General features: G+C 27.6%; 1 protein-coding gene across 1 annotated transcript in view; it reads right to left on the bottom strand.

Annotated features, from left to right (window-relative positions):
• Nucleotides 1-14123, bottom strand: part of NaCP60E (Na channel protein 60E) — a 934708-nt gene extending 920585 nt beyond the window's left edge. Inside the window, exon 1 of the mRNA XM_075359144.1 lies at nt 13716-14123. Within this exon, the coding sequence (XP_075215259.1) occupies nt 13716-14123 (408 nt within the window). The remainder of the gene's footprint in view (nt 1-13715) is intronic.
• Between the last annotated feature and the right edge of the window lie 4626 nt (nt 14124-18749).

Here is an 18749-nt window from a genome sequence, read left to right as displayed (position 1 = left end):
TTGAAAATATTCAGATTATTAACTTAGATCAATATATACATTCACTGTTAAATTTACAAGAAAATATGATTGGTAAACAAAGTTTAAATATTTATGAGCATTGTAACTATTATTTATTACATGATTGTATAATTATTTTAATATTTACGATAAATGAATGTGAATATAATTTTAAACAGATTATAACTTATTTATTAATTTAGTTATACTATTCTTACTTGAGCAATATGCATAATTAACAAGTCATGTAAAGTTTATGATAATTACATAAACTAATATTTGTTATTATTGTTAAAATACAATATTATAGGTTATATTACGTTCTTATTATCCATAAATTGTATAATTCATTTATTTACAATTACATTGTTAAAATAAAATAAGGGATCATCTATATAACCTATTGTGACTGCAGATCAATGATTATTAATGTTATTATTTGTCGATTTTCATTGCTATTACGTACATTAAAAAAATAATTATCTGATTTTTTTTTGACGGGCGTACGTTTCATCTCTTCCTTATTATTCATAAAAGTAAATAAATGTATAAACTGTATAGTTCTTCTTACTCATTGTAAAAATAAATTAATTTGTTTATATTCAGTTAGCCTTGTTAAAAGCTGATACTTTATATTAATAATATAATATTGTAGCTATTTCTGTATTGTTCAATCTAGATTTAGCGCTCATACAGTCAACATTACATTCTCATTAAATCATATATTCATTAGCAATGTAATAAAATTCATGAACACATTAAACATCATATTTAAATATAAATAGAAAACTGTCTCTAATTATTAGTCTTTGGACCAGCGAATTAACATTAGAATAATGAAATGGTTTGTTATTCGATGAACAATGGTACAAAGAATAAATCTTTTTTTTTTAATGAATTTCACAAAAAAAGAAAGAGAGGATTCTCAGTTCAACATTTATATTTAATATATTCTTTTATCAAAGTTCTAATCCTACACTTCACCAAATTGACCTATTTCAGTTATTCTGTATTCCTTTACCTTGTTGGCGAAGTTATTCCGGTTGTCCCGTTATAAGTCTTTCTGTATAATTTAAAGTAAAACAATTTTTAAATGAAACATACACTGTCTAAAAAGAGGATTTAAAGATCTGTATCATCGTAATTGAACATTACAATATTGGATGATTACTAATCATTTAATGATAATAATCTGATATCATTCTAATTTTTCAAAAACACTTGCACGCAAAAATTTAAGAAAATTACTTGAAAAACTAACGTTAAAGTAAAATACTTTTTTCCGCATTGAAAGAGTCATTGCTCATTTTCGGTACTGGTCTTTATATCGTCTACCTCTGCTGCTTTTCTTACGGAGTTAATCAAAATGCACGTTTCTCGCTTTTAATAATAGTATTTTTTTTTTTTTTTGAGACGAGCATCATGTTTTTGTAGGTGTACCGAATTTAACATAAGAATAAACAAAACAATTAATGTAAAAGAAAAAATAATAAAATCGACTTCAGAAGTGCACGTAAAATTAATCTAAAAATTTTTAAGTTTAAAATTTTGATAAATCGCATATTTTGTACATCTAAAATGTCTTAAGCAAAAAGACAACTTCAGATTTTATGAATTGTAAAACGCGAAATAGTCGATATTTTAATTTTTAAAAATAGATAAAACGTTAAAAAACTTCTACTGCTTTCAACTGTAAAACGCAAGATCTTCTTTAAAAAAAAACCGCTAAAATCCCGATTTTTAATTAAAAAATACGAAAACCGATAAAACATTTCCAGCGACTTTGGCTGTAAGACGTCTTCAGAATTTTGAAATGAAAGAATTTATTATTATAATAAAAAAAAATAAAAAACAAAAAATACTTCTAGCGTTTTTAGATTTTATGAAATGGAAAACGCCAGAAATGCCGTTGAAAAAAATACGAAAAACGATAGAAACTAGTAATCCTTTAGGCTGTAAGACACCTTTAGATTTTACGGAATGATAAACGCATAAAATTCCATAATTTAATTAACAGCAATAAGAAAAGCTATTAAAATACTTCTAGTCTTATGCTGTAAGATGTCATATTTTATGATTTAAAAAACGCGAAAAATTCAATATTTTGTTTTTTAAATACAAAAATTATAAAAAATCTTCGAGCTCGTTATGGTGTAAGAAATCTTTAGAGTTACTAAATTAAAAATGTAAAAACCTCGGTTTCTTTAAACTACAAAAAACAATTAAAAAGTGCCGCTGTTTGTAGTATTTAAAAAAAAGTAATCAACGATAAAAAATATCAAACAGCTTCTGCTGTAAAATATTATCAAAATTGATGATTCTGATAAAGACAAAAATCAAGTACATTTAAAAAAAGAGAAGAAATCTCTATCGCCTGTCCACCTTTAGATTAAGAACATTCAAAGGCGCTAGAAATTCGTTTTTTTTTAGTTTTTTTTTTTTATTTAAAACTACGAAACACTAAAAATGAATCTCTACCAACTTCGTCACGAAGAATTATTTAAATTTCCATATAAAAGACACCAAAAATTATAAAATTTAATTTAACAAACATTCAAAAACAGTAAACAATTCGGTACTTACGTATTAACGCCACCGCAGCTACAGCTTTATTTAAAAACAAAGTAGTCAATCGGATTTCGGTGGAAAATGAACAGTCTCTTTATTAATTTTGATAAATGGTTATTTATATTTATTTATTTTATAAATATAATTTAACCAAACTTAACCTACACTCGCTTCGCTCGCTAACCTTGACTAATTAACACCGTAATTTTTCGAGTATTTATTTAATAAATTCAGTAATTATTGCAATTATTTATTATTTAAATAATCACAACACTCCTGTTAATTAGTCAAGGTTAGCGAGCGAAGCAAACGTAGGTTTATTTTGGTTAAATTATATTTATAAAATAAATTAAAATTAATAAAGAGACTGTTTTGAATCTATGTTAAACTCTATATCGGCCCATTTTTCACTGAAATCCGATTGACTTTGTTTTTAAATAAAGCTGTAGCTGCGGTGGCGTTAATACGTAAGTACCAATAATTCTATTTCACTCGGTAGTAAGACATATTCACAATTTTTGACTAGGAAAATTCAAAAAATTTCGTATTATATATGAAATAAAAATAAAAAGAACTGTAGGCGCTTACGGCTGTAAGGAATTTTTGTACTTAATGAAATGAAAAACGCAAGGAATGCGTTACAAATATAAAATATGAAAACGGATAAATAACTAATAAGTTTATTTGTTTTAGGACCCTTATAGATTTTATATTGTCGTTAAAAAACAATAAAAAAAAAATGTATAAAAAAACTTTTTGCGTTTTCTACTGTAAGGCATCATAAAATTAAAAATACGAAAAATGATAAGAAAACATAAATTCCGTTCTGTCAGAACAATTTAGATTTATTAAATTTAAAATATAACGTTTTTTTTAATTACGAAAAACTATTAAAACCGTATTGCTACTTAAATATCTAAGAATCTGTAAATTTCTTAAGTTGATAAATGGACAAAAAAATATTATTTCAATTTCAAATATCAAAAATTCAACGAATAATTTCAAGTATTTTGAATTACGAGATCTTCAAACTTTTCAAATTTACAAACGCAAAAAATTCCGTATTTTTATTAAACAAATAAACAAACGATGAAAGATTTTTAATGGTTTTGATTGTAACTTGTTTTCAGACTTACTGAAAATTGAATTATGAAATATTACATTTTATTAAAAAAATACCAAAAACGATAAACATTTTAGCAAATTCAGCTTATAACACCTTTTTATCAAATGAAAAATGCCTAATCTTCAATATTAAAAAAAAAAATTCTTCTACCACTTCCGGCTGTAATAAAGCTTGAGATTTCACAAATAAAAATATGCGAAAAATTCTTTTTTTTTAATTAAAAAAAAAAGTACGAATAACGATGAAAACCTGATAACACTATAGGCGATAAACATCTTCAGGTAAATTTAATGAAAAACCTTAAAAGTGCTGCATATAACTTTAAAAAAATGAGAAACACTATAAAAAAAATTCTAGCGTCTTCTCAAAGACATCTTCAATAATAAAGGCGAATACTTCAGTATTTCCATTAAAATAAAAATACGAAAAATAATAAATATAATTAGGCCCTTTCTGCTGTAAGACAACGATAGATTTATAAAATTGAAAAACGGGTATATCAATTACTTTTTTTTAATCAGAAAAATATTTTTTTTAAAAATGCTTCTTGTAGCTGTAAGACACCTGTCGATTTTTGTAATTGAGTAATGTGATAATAAAGGTATCAAAGAAAAAAAACGTGAAATATTTCTTGCGCATTCCGTTAAAGAAATTATCAGATTGTGTGAATTTCCAAAGCTAAAATCTATTGTCTTACTATTTCTTAAAACCGTGCTTCTCTATTCAAATATTTAATTATTACTACAATGAGTTCGTCCATTTATGCCGTTCGACGTATTCTAATGGCAGTATTGTTATTTTAAATTAGATTTTATATTGTATTTCATTGTTGTTTTATTTTGTCTTTAGCACATCATAGTGATACTTTATATTTATGCAGTTTTGTGTGAGGAATGTTTTTCGTTAGGGTATTGTGTTCTCTAAGTATTTTATATAATATTCTATTGTTTTATATTAATTGTTTTTTATTGTTCTTTAATTGTTTGTACGATAAAAAAAACTTCTAACGCATACGGCAGTAAGAAATCTTTCTATTTTATGAATTGAGTAAGTAAAAATTCCATGATTAAGAAAAAATATATAAATTCGACAAACCAATAAACTAAACCTTCATGTTTTATGTAATGAAAAACTGAAAAATACGAAAACATGTGAAAAATTTCTACGTCTTTCGTTAAAAAATAGTCAGATTTGATGAATTTACAAACGCGTAAACTTTCGTACTTTAATTTAAAAAATTCAAAACTATAAAAAAAAAATCTCTTGCTGCTTCGGTTGTAAGACATTTTCAGGTTTACTGAATTGAAAAACGGAAAGATAGTTTTATTAAAAAAAAAAAATATGAAAACTATTAAAAACCTCTAGCGGTTGTGGTTGTAAGTCTAAGAAGGTTTTGACTATGAAATGAAAATCGGGATAAATTCAATATTTTAAGTTAAAAAAATACGACTAACAAACAAAATTATTATTTCGGCTCTTAGACATCTTTAAATTTAATGAATTTTAAAAAGGCTAAAATTTCAGTTTTTTAAATAAAAAATACGAAAACCGATAAAATCTGTTCACCGTTTTCGACAGCAGGATTTCTTTAGACAAATTTAAAAGTACGTATTTTAATTTTAAAAAGTACGAAAAACGATAAAAAAATTCTGACATTTTCAGCTTTAAGCCGCTCCAGTTTTTGTGAACATATAAACTCGAAAAATTCCGTATTCTATGTTTTTAAAACTTCAAAAAACCATCAAGTGGTTACGACTGAAAGACATGTATACATTTTTGAATGGGAAAAATTTCTTATTTCGTTAAAGAAAAACTAGAAATTTATAAAATAACTTCTAGCTTTTTCGATTGTAAGAAATCTTCATATTTTATGAATTGACAAACGCAAAGAATATGGTATTTAAAAAAAAATGAAAATCGTTAAAACACTTCTAGCAAAAATATAAAAAATATTTCCAAAGTATTCAGCTGAAAGACATCTTTACATTTTACTAATTAAAAATGCAAAAAATTCTGTATTTTAGGCTAGAAAAAAGAAACAATTTTTAGCAAATTCAGGTGTAAGGCATCTTCAGATTTTGCAAATTGCAATTGCAAAAATGCAAATATGGCCGTATTTTACTTTTAAAAAACATACGAAAACCAAAAAAAATGTAGTACATTCTGCTGTAAGACATCTTCAGATTTTCTGAATATAAAAACTCGAAAAATTACGTTTCTATTAAAAAAAAGTACAAAAAACTACTACTTCCGTTGTTCAAAAAACGATAAACGATTTTTTGATCGTTCAAAACGATCATTAAATCGCTAAAAATTCCAGTTTAAAAAAACAGTTCTAAAAACTATAAAAAAAAACTGCTAACGTTTTCTTCTATCATTCATCTTCAGATTATATAAACACAAAAAAAGGTAACAATTCCGTATATTATTTTAAATAAAATACAAAAAACGATAAAAAAACTTCTACCTCTTTCGGCTGTATGTTCGATTTTATGAAATGAGAAACGCGAAAACTTCGGTATTTTTATTTAAAAAAATACTAGGAATACTTAAAAAACTTCTGTCACATTCGATGCAAGACATCTTTATACATGCTGAATTGAGAAACGTCGTATTTTTTTTTAAAAAAAACGAAAAATTACGTATTTTATTTAAAAAATTAAATAAATAAAAATTATAAAAACTTCAAACGCTTTCGGCTGTAAGAAACAAGATTTTATGAATTGAAAAACGCGAAAAATTACTGTTTTTAATTAAAAACTATGATAAACGGTAAAAAAGAACCACTAGCACTTACAGGTGCAAGACATCTAAATTTGAGCTGTAAGGTTTGATAAATTCAAAAAACACGAATTAACCATACTTTAATTTTTTTAAATACGAAAAATGTTGAACCTTTTCTAGCGCTCATGGTTGTTCATCTTCCGTTTGATGAACAAAATACTATGAATAATTTCGCATTTTAATTTAAAAAAAAAAACAACGAAAAACTATAAAAAAACTTCCAGCGAATTCGACTCTTAAGACCTCTTCTGATTTGCTGATAGAAAAATTTGATTAATTGAAAAACGCTAATAATCCCATAATCTAATTAAAAATAAATGAAAAACGATAAAACATTTCGAGCGCTTTCATCAGTAGACATCTTCTGATATTATGACACAGTTTTTGCCTGCTTTATTTCTTCCACTAAATGTAATAAAAATTATTAATAATAAATAATAATAGAAAATTAATCAAAATTATCAGCTTCCATTACGGTGCCCAAGAGTACTGCCGGATTAATTGTCTGGAATAACTCGATTGTTTGTCAGCAAATTTTACAAATGAGGTGTCATTTTGTTTAAAATAAAATACTTAATAGATTTTGTAATAAGTAAAAATTCGATCAAACAAATAAATAAAAAGATATTGAAGATTAAAAAATTAACATGGCCGCCATTTTGAAATTTCTGAAGTTGTCGTTTATATATTTTTTTGGAACAAGACGCTAGTCTTAGATTTGACAAATTTAATTAAAATAGGTTTACCCGTTCTTGAGAAACACTTTTTCAAAACCACAAACTGCGTCCAGAAGGAAAACAATGCAAAATAGGCCTATGTCGATATGAACTATTTTGCTCATTTTGGTATCTTGATTAGTACCTGAAGTTTGTGGAATAAGTCCCGGAACACTCTGTGTATATATATATATATATATATATATATATATATATATATATATAGAAAGATAGAGAGAGATTGAGTATCACGAATTTCACCCGGAAATTTTACAACCTATTCTACTAATAAAAATAATTGAAAAAGTATATATAAACATATGTTCTACCATGCTTCTTTTGCAAGTTACGGCTAGTGAAAGATTTCGCTCAGATTTCAGCTATCCCGGTGAAATGAGGCATTACTGAAATTTTTAGGACGTTAATTAAAAAACAGGAATAGTAATCTTTTTGGCTTTTCACCTGAAAAATCGAAAAAATAGGTCCCCAAACCGTATGTATAGTAGATTTTTGAGAAATCTCGGGTAAAACCAATAAAAAAGTTTTAAAAAAAACTTGTAGTGAAATTAATTCTAAAGAAAATTTACAGTAAACAAATTTATAATAACTGTTCAAAAATGAGTCTCAAAACATTTTTTAGCACGCTTCTGTACTCTTTTGTTGCTTTTGTACGCCTTTGTTGATCTTTTTGTTCTTTACGGCTGTCCTTTAGGTTTTTGTTTTTTTTTTAACCTCCGGGACCACCGTTAGGTATTGCTTCAGAGGATGAGATAAATGATTAAAAGCAAGTGTGAAAATGCTATGCCTGACCGGGATTCGAACCCGGGACCTCCGGATGAAAGGCCGAGACGCTACCACTCGCGCCATGGAGACTGGAACTATCCTTAAATTGCTCAGCCGCATCCATACTGCAGACAATTAATTTCTCATGAAAATCTATTTCTCAGACGCAAAAATTCGTGATCTTGGTGATCAGGAATGTTGACCTCCACAACCGATCCATTTCTAAGGGAAATGATGATTTAAGTGAGTGGAAACGGCATAAGAGATGTAGAGAGGCGCGCCATCGTGCTGGAAGAATACTTTGCGTCTCAGCGCTAGAGGAACATCTTCAAGTTCCTGTGGCAATTCTTCCTGAAGAAAGTGCAAGTAGACCTCAGCATTTAAGTAACCAGTTAATATGAGTGATCCAAACAGCTGATTGTGAAGAAGGCCATACTTCTGCCTAAGTGTGATCATTGCGTAATTTATTGAAGCCATCTTGAATGAAATTTGCCTCGTAAGTAAAACACCCTTGTAGAATTGTCGATTTTTATTCGACCAGTTGAAGAACTCTAATCGAAGCGGACCGTCTCCTGGATGTAGATGTTAAACTTACTATTTATGGTAAGGATAAAATTTAAATTATCGACAACTTTTTTTCTAAACGTTTTATATGTCTGTTACCCATTTAGTCGAGTTACTGTACGTTAAACAAAAAAAAAAAACAGAATTTTTACCCCACTTTATTGGTTTTTACTCAAGATTTCTCAAAAACTATTGCACATACGATTCTGGGACCTACTTTATTCGGTTTTCAGGTCAAAAACCATAAGTTACTAATACTTCTTCTCAATAACGTCTTAAAAATCAGTTAGATCTCATTTCACCAGGATAGCTAATTCGAGTGAAATCTTTCACTAGCCGTAACTCGTAAACGAAGAATTTTACAATATAGGTTTGTATGTACTTTTTTTTTATTGTTTTCAAAAGTAGAACAGGTTATAAAAGTCCCGGGAGAACTTTGTGGTACGCTCTGTATACGAGTATATGTAAAACATTAATATGAAAACACACATATTAATATAGACATGGCCAAAAAGTACTCATTCATTTAATAAATAATAAATAACACTGTCAAGGAAAGATAACGTAATACCATCTTAATAATGATTACAGAAAATCACAGCTTATATGATTTCCTTTATATAAATTACAGTTAAAGGAACACCCTTAGATAACTGTTACCAGGAAATCAATTTAAAAGTAATAGAAGGAAACCGTTTCGTGTTTAGTTGTATAAAATGTGAAGATAACAAAATAATGTTACGGTGCCAGCAATTTGTTGTTGGAAAGAGAAGGGTTGGTGTTGAATTGGTGATATCGATTCTTGGAAAAATTTCTTTATTGGTGTTACCGTGAAAAAAAAGTAAATTGAATGTAATACGATATAATCTACTTTGTTTTTTATGTTACAAATATTGTCTAATAATATTTATATTGACAATTTTTAAAAATTATCTATTCCCAATATTAGAATATTTTAAAATCAATAAGATTTTCCTACAAAATTTAGTGATAATTTAACGTGTAATAAAATCTGGGACTACATTTGTTGTAATTGAACACAGTAGGGTTATGATCCGTTTAGAATATTAGAGATCAGCTGATTTGGAAATCGAGAGTTCCGGCATTCAAGTCCTAGTAAAGGCACGACTTTTAGTAATGAATACGGACTTGAATACTAGATCGTGGATACCGATTTTCTTTGGTGGTTGGGTTTCAATTAACTACACATCTCAGGAATGATCAAACTGAGACTGTACAAGACTACACTTCATATCATCCTCTGAAGTAATACCTGAACGGTAATTCCCGGAAGCTAAACAGGAAAAAAGAAAGAAACGACAAATTTAAACCGATCAGTTTTTATGCTAAAACCTCAATCGTTCTCACCATATAATTTCAATAAACTTAAATTATCTTACTACATAAAATGTATATTTATTTCAATTTTAGCCTTTGACGTTTGAGGTGAGATTCTTTTAGTGTTACAGAATTATAATAATATTTTGAAAAGCAATTTCATTTTCCAAATACCACGTAAAATAACGAATTGTTTAAAGTTGCAATAAGTTTATTTTATTTATAACCTTTTCTGTTTAATGAAGTGGACGTAAAAAAACACTTTCTTAAAGAGATTATTTGAAATTATTATTTTCATTAAATGAGGAAAATTAACATTTTTTCAAGAAAAACCTTTTCCTTAATTCGTAGATTATACGTTCATTAATTATTTAATATAACAATATAAAAAATAGCACAATAAATGAATAGATTAAAAGTCACAGAAAATTGGTTAAATGACAGGGTAAACACATAATTTATAAAACTTACAGAGCTATGGATTTCACGATTTCATCGGTCACATTTTCATTTACCTGACATTCACGAACGAATAGATTCGAATCATGTAGTTCTGTACAACAAATCATATCAAAAATACAGATCGAGTTTTATCTAAGCGGAAGGGTGATTATTATTTTCAACTGGGTATTTCAGATAACAGAAATAGCTTTCCACATATGACAACTTACTGCAGCGCTGTTGTTTGTGGTCATTTACGTACATATACCAAAATAAATTTAAAAAAAAATACGTTTTTCATCATTTAACGAAATATATTCATAAGAAATGGAGTACTCTTGAGACATATTTTTTATTTGAACCCTTCTACCTTTTGAGAGTGGGATCATTTAACACCCCACTGTAATAATTGACCCATAATTCTTTGTGAACAATGATGAAAATGCTGTTACTGATACTGAGAGAGATATTTAAGAAAGACTGAAGAATTTTTCGTCTGCTCAGGTAGCAGAGAAATTTTAAATCACTCCAGACAAGAAGTTTCAACAGAATCGGGTGACCAGTCATAATAGTAAGTAATTAATGATTAAAGATAAACGATTTTTTCTAAAACAAATAGAGTTACATGGTAAAATTCCATGCTCAAGACCGCCGGATCTTACACCATGCGATTTTTACTTAAGGGGGTATTTTTAGAGCGGGGTCAGTGATCCCCACTCCAAAGGTTGAAGAGCTCAAATAGAACAGAATTATCTTAAAGTTACCCCATTTCCTATTGGTATATTTCGTTGGTTGATGAGAAACGTTGACTTGATGATTATGTGAATCGAACCGTGGCCATCTTCAAGATGCAAGATGGCCACGATTTAAATTTTTTTTAAAAACACTTAAATTTTATTAAACAAAACTAATTGTGGTAAAAGGTTTTCTAATCTATAAATATTAATTATTGATATTTCAAATTCGCATTATTATAAACGTGTGTTCGCGCGCGTTTATAATAAAGCGTTCGTAAACAGATGTTCGAAAAACTTTACTCAAAAAGTATATACATATATATATATATATATATATATATATATATAAAACATAAAATATGAAAAATTCAATTTTTTTTAAGTATTACAAAACTGAATTACAAGTTTAGAAACAATTGCTATAAAACAAACCAAGGGGAAATAAAAACAAAAAAGAAACTTTTTTTGAAATATCAAGTTGTAAAAAGAAATATTAACTTTGAGTAACTAAAAAGTAAAATAAAAGTTTTATATCTAACAATATTTTGTCTTCCGTTAGATTTCTTTTAGTAAACAAAATCATTTCTATTGCTTTGCAAATAAATATAACCTGCATATGTACACTATTATGTATAGACAAAACAAAAGTATGAGCTGATCCTTATTAAAATAAGTAAAAATACAATAAGTTACAATTTTTTTCTAAATTTCCTAAAAGAAATTTGCATATGTAAACGCATCACACAGATTAAAATCTCATTTCTTTATTAAGCGTAGAAATCAAATCTTTATTATCGTCGATTATTTCATCATTCGAAGAAGCCTCAGCTATTTTATTTTTAATAACTGGGCGATTTTACAGTTGAAAAAATAATAAATTACTTTCAAGAATCAATCTAAAACATTATACAAATTCTATTGTTAATATAACCATATACAAATTCTAGCTCTACAACGATTTTCAATTAAAATACCTGCAAATGGATTACGTGATGTAAATAATAATATCCTCCTCATAATAATTAAGAAAATTACATTAAATGTAATTCACTTAATAATAATAAATTTTATTATTGAACAGTTTATGATTCATAAATTACTGTATACTGATGTTATATTGAATTACTGAAACGAAAATTATAACGTGAACTTAACTATCACGTGAAATAAATGCATAAAATATTTATAAAACATAACACTATATTAGGTTAATGAAATTCATACAAGTTTATAAGAATAATAATTTACTACACAGAGTAAATTTAATGATAGAAAGGAAAATTTATGTAATATCAAATCAATACATATATAACTTTATTCTGGGGTTAAAAATAAAATAATTTAGACGAAGTAAAATTAGGCGAAAAATTGAGAAAAGAAAAAACAAACTGACATCAAACTTTTTTAAAAGGTTTTTTAATAATCTGAAGAGTATAGAATTCTTTATTTCTGTATTCCGTTCCGCCGTTAGCCATTTTTTTTTTAAATATCGCAATAAATATTAAAATAGATATCACTAAGAATACTATAAGAAATATAATAAAGGTCATAAAGAACTGACTAAGGAGGTTAATTATTTTAATGGGAAATAAAATATCTAAAATTTAATTTCAACATTGTTATTCATTATAAAAATTTACACTATAGCTTTTTAATGAAAAATAATCTTTTTTTAATATAAAAATAAATTATTATTTTTAGATACCGTAATCGTTTGTACACGAGCTGTAAATTACTTCCGAAAACAGCATATCTATTTTTAAGAATAACAAGTATCCCACACTTGGAAAAAAGAGACTGATGTGGTTTTCTTTTATCTTCTTTAATGTGAAGAGTACACTGTTGAAAATTATCAAACCAAGTCCAACAGTAGTGTATAATTGAGTTCCCACTCCAACGTTACGGTCACTAGAAGATCTGGTTAAGAAGTGAACATCATAACTTTCAGAGAAAGTAATTCGATTGGTACTTCATGGTTTAAATGTGTTTTACACTATGCTTTAGATAGTCATAGTTAATATAAGTAGTAGTGAAAATTAATGCATCCTCAAAATAATAGCCCATACCCTGAGCCCTTTTATAAAAAAAATTTTATTTAAAGTTTGGTTCACCATCTATAACCCCTTAAAACCCCACTAATAGTGATAGAACGCATTATTAACGTATTACTGTATAATATTTACTTTTGATGTCTTTTTTTGATCTTTTACTATAAAACGATTTATTTATTTATTAAAAAAGGCTGTAACATTTACAAATTCAGTGTAATCTAACTACTTAGAAAATTCACCTACCTATGGTGAAATACGAAAATCTTTTTCAGTTATACCAAAATCCACGATTGAAAATTATTCAGATTAAAAAATAATCGAAAATTTTCGATATGAAAATTCTATGTTAGCCAAGTTATATGGAGAAGTACTGTAATTTCATAAAGGGAGATTACAGCTTTCCGATAATCTTTAAAACACTCTTTTAATTACATTTCGAAAAAATTCGATTGATTATTTGAAAAACTTTACGGTTTTCAGATTCTGAGATATTTTAAAAAAATTATTGAATTCAATTCATTCTACGGAAATGTATTTTATAAAACTAATACTGTAAAAGTGCAGTTTTATATGACGGAATAACATAGAACAATAAACAATTACTTACCTCATCGTAAATAAAATTATCAATTTCCTCCAACGGTTTTCCATAGAGACGACTTGGAAACGGTTCAAATTTAATCGGCAACACAGATCCATCCTCAACGCTAAGTTTACGGCGAGGTTGAAATCCGTAGTCCCTGACTAACTGAATGGTTTTACTTTCAAGCTTATCGAGAGATTCCTTGGTGAAAGGTTTCACCTGTACCCTGACTTGTTGCTTTGAAGCCGCCGTTGACGTACCTGCACTTGTACTTGCACCCGCACCGGTACTGCTTGTGCCTGTGCCTGTATCCGCGCCATTGTTATTAGACGTTGTTCCTGGCAGTGATGGAGGAATGTCTACCGGTGTAGACGGGCCACGGTTCGAACTGCTCGGACCGGGCAAACCCCCTGGTATCCTAACAGGAAACATAACGTCTATTCCGGCTTACCTCGGGCCGGCCGGACCTCCATTTCTGTAGGCCACCTCACTGGCGGACCGGCCTGAGCACGCGGTCAGCAGTGAGATTCCGGCCTTACATCTGAAAAAAAAGAAAAGAATTATTACATTTAAATAAATATGAGGTAATGATTTAAAGCTGGATCATGAGTAAAAAAAAAGAGAAATATAATTCAAATATCAAAAATCTTACGAGCCGTTAAGCGATCATAATAGCAAGGGTACCTCAATTCTTCAACATTGATTCTTCCGATCATTGACTGAGGTTTCTTGAGCCTGATTTGGCCTTTTGTCTAAACCGTTAGACTAATAAAAATGATCATTAATCCTTCGTTAAAACACAAATTTCAGTAAGATAAAATTCAAAAATTTACGACATTTAGTTTCCCGCTTATAGCGATATATCCTGCCACAGCAGCTTTAGCTGTAATGGAAAAGAATACAGATCGCTAAAAAAGCCCATAAAAAATTTGTTTTATTTAAGTTTTGTGCATTAAGAAGACATTTAAGAAATAGATTTATAATCTGCGAAAAAAGTTTTCATTCCAATGCTCCCTAGTCCAAAAAAACATCTATTTTTATCAGACGGACGTTGGTACGTATGTACATATGTATGTTGGACTGTTTTGGTCTTTTAACTCTGGAGCCCTTTGACCCATTTTCTTCAAACTTGCTAGAAAGGTATTACCTTCGATTAATACCTTTGTATTAATTTTTACAAAAGTTGGAAAGAAAGGTGGGGATGTTTTGGCCAAAGTAGAATTTTAAATCTTTACCGGGGCAATTTAGCAAAAAAAAAAAAAAATGGTTTCTTACATTAGTTGAAGTTTTATTTATGAAGATCACAAATTAGCAAACATTCTTATTTAATATTCATACCAAAAAATGACTTTATATGTATTTTTTAGCTATATCATAATTCAGAAAATGAGTTAATGGAAAGTTCTTTGCATCATATTTTCTACATAAATATGCCTTCTGACCACTAAAAAAAAGATGTTTTGCTTACCTCACTCCATGGTCTGTGGTAACAAGAAATACTTTTTTTAAATTTATTTTAAACTTAAAATCTCTCAATTTTACATTTAAATGTAAAATTTTAAAATTTTTGATAGCCCATACTTTTTAGTATTACATGAAAAATAATTAACCTACTTAGAAAATTAAACCTTTGCTTATTTAGAATTATAACAATCATGTATTTTTAATAGTTTTAAAATTTATTTTTTTAAATCTATTATCACGATTTAGGGGTTAGGGGTAGTGAATATTTTAATCATTACAATAAGGCCCCAAATTTGCATAAGCCCCTAAACTTTCAAAAAGCCAAAAGCATATTTTTTAATTGTGATACTAATATTAAAAATGTTACTTATTACTTTATTTTGGAATGGAACGGAACGCAAGAATAGCAAAAGAGTTTGTATCTCTCTACTAATTACAGAACCTGGACAAAATCCCCTAACTGCTGTGTCTTTCTTTTATTGGGCGGGTAGTTATTTATTTAATGGCGATTATAATTATTGTGTTTTATTTATGGACGGAATTAATCTCTGCGATCCGATCCTTTGGACCGAGAGAAATTGCTTTATTTTGTTGATCATCTTGGCTTCAAAAATTAAAAGATTTAAAATGCATATCCAATTCCTTCCCGGGTTTATATTAATTTTTAATTCACAAGAAGTTTTTCTCAATATTTGTATTAAAATATTCTTTTGAAAAATCTATCTTTTAAAAAAAATTTTTTTACGTTTTCTCACACTGAGGATTTATTAATGATCGGTTAAAAATGTATAATAGACTAAGTGACACCGGTAAAGTACTTATTAAAAATACCACCGGAACTGGTCGACAAAGCAGCCAAGGCTCATAAGAAATAAATAAAACTATTTTCTGTATTTATTCTGTTTCATGTTTTAGAAGAATAATAACTATACGATAAAAAAAAACTCAAAATGTTTTGTAGCGTCCATAAAACCTAATATATGAAAGTACATTTATCCCATCTCAGTTCCCCAAACCTAAGTGGTATTAATTTTGTTGCAACAATAAAAGTAGACTGCCGACTGTCACAGACAGAATGGAAATAATGGTAACCACTCAACCAGTACGTAACTGTAAAGACCGGAACATCAACTACTATTAGTTCAATATATAAAACAAATAAATTATACTTTCAGATATCGTAATATACATAACTTATGTATGTACATTTGTTGAATTCAAATTTATCTAAGAATTATTTTAAGTTAAATTTATTTTTTAATTAAAAAATTCTTCTGAAAAAAATTATTTAAATGCTAAAGAAAATTTTTTGAATATTTAAACTTTGATTGCTCCTTATAAGGATTGAGAATTCTGATCGCGTTCGCTTTGAATAATCCGAAGAATTCAGGATTAGAGAGAAACCGCAATACTATGACGTTTTACTGAAAGATAAGGGATCATGAATAAGCAATTGCAAGCAAATAGAAACGATGTCCCAAGAGCAGTATTGACTAAGGAGAAGAAGCATTTGCTATGATAAAATACGGTAAACCATAGTTGAGAGTAAATTCATGATTTTAATGTAATCTAAACCTACTGCACAGCACTACATTAACAAGCTATAAAACCCAAAAAGGAAAACATAGTGGGTATTAGTAAAAAAACCAATTATCAGAGATAATATTAATTCACGACTTCGTTTGTATGTGTATATAATATATTTATACTATTATATTTTTATTAAAAATATAATATTTTTCTTACTCAAGGTAATCTGGTGAACCATTACAAGAATCATTCGCTGTTGAAAACTATTTTTAAGATATAAGCTGAATACTATTACAATTTTTACTAATTTCCTTTGTAAGTGGGATTATTCCTTTGTTATGATAAAAATTTATAAATAAAGAATGTTTGCGAATAAAAAATCGTTCATTTTAGTTCTATAGTTTTCTGAGATTTCATTTTCTATTTTCAGGGAAATGGATTACTACTAGGTTTGGTGAAGATATGGATTCCATTAAATCCATAATCCACAGTTAACTTAAGGAAAAAATGAGGTATTGAATAATATTTAAACTTTGTGTTTTTTCTCAATAAGTAATTTACGTATAGCATAAAAGTATAAATTAAAAGATGATTATATAAAAAGATCTGGCTCGCCCTTAAAACACTTTTTCTTTAACAGAACTTTTAATGAAAATTTGAAGCATTACAAAATTAAAGTAAAACTTACAAAATAAATATATATTAAATTTTATATACATAAAATGTAATTTTCTCAGAACATAACAAGAAAGAAGCTTTTTTTTCAAACAAAACCAATGAAATAACATAACTTTAAATATAAATATAAACTTAGTGTGTTACATTAGTTTGTCGACGTATAAATCTAAACCAACTAAGAAGTTTACTTCAGAAAAACCTTGATATTTTAAAACTTTTGTAAATTAATAGTTAAAAGAAATTTCACGTTTTGTGTAAGATTGTTAAATAGAACATTATTAATAAAATTATTAAAAAATAGAGTAACATAAATTCCATACAAATAAATATTTCTGAAAAAGGTGGTATTTTGTTGATAGAACCTTTTGTTATGGCTAAACAAACAAACAGACTTTTTTTTACAAATCCTATTGATAAGAACAAAAAAAAAAGGATTTCTTTAAATTCAGAATTTATATGGATGCCTATTAAATTTTTTTCATATTCCATCATTATGAAGTACATTCATTATTTTTTAATCCGGTCTTGGATTCAAAAATTAGACGTTACATAAATCATCAATTAAATGTAAGAATTTCATCTGAGTGTGACAAAATTAATGCAAAATATTAAAAATTATCTGATCTTAATGTTAATAATCAAACTGTTTACTTTTAATATAGCTTATGATAGTTTCCAGACTGAAAATTTTCCTGATTGCTGAAGTATTTTCAGTTAAAAAAAAGGTAGCAAAATTAATATTTGTAATTATCATGTTATTTCATTTTTCCTGGGTTTTTCAAAAATTTGACAAACATCAAAAAATTTGATGTTCTTACTTTAAAGATTACTAATTTAATTTTTCCAGCTATTATTTCCAGTGCAATTTTTTGCTCATATTCAATATGGTTTTAGGGAGAATAAAAAAACTGAAGCTACATTATTAAAATTTACCACAAGGACCTTTATGACAAGCACTAATGTGACACATCAATGAGTGTCACATAAATCTATTAGACATAACAAGTTTACGAAATATTCCTTAAAATTGATTCAAAGTTTATAATGGACAGATTTCAGAAGGTTTCATTAGGATTTACATTTAATAACACGAAGTCAATTACTTGTGAAATTTCACAAGAATCAATAATGGGCCCAATCTTGTTCCTTTTTAATTTAAACAATTTATGTCTTGGTAGAATTGAAGGCTCTCTTGTAACATTTTTTTGATTACTTTGCCATCTGTTATGAGACAAGCTCTATGGAGTTATTGAGAATTAGACTGCAGCAGACCTGTATAGACTGAAACACTAGTTTGACCCTAATCGTATGATTTTAGAGTGAAAGATAATTTTTTTAAATTTTATCATAGATAAAGCGGTTAAACCTTGATTGTATGATTGATCT

The sequence above is a fragment of the Lycorma delicatula genome, chromosome 3, assembly GCF_047948215.1.
Source record: "Lycorma delicatula isolate Av1 chromosome 3, ASM4794821v1, whole genome shotgun sequence".
NCBI lineage: Eukaryota > Metazoa > Arthropoda > Insecta > Hemiptera > Fulgoridae > Lycorma > Lycorma delicatula.
The sequence above is the reverse complement of the archived record's forward strand: the minus strand, read 5'-3'. Positions and strand labels throughout refer to the sequence as shown.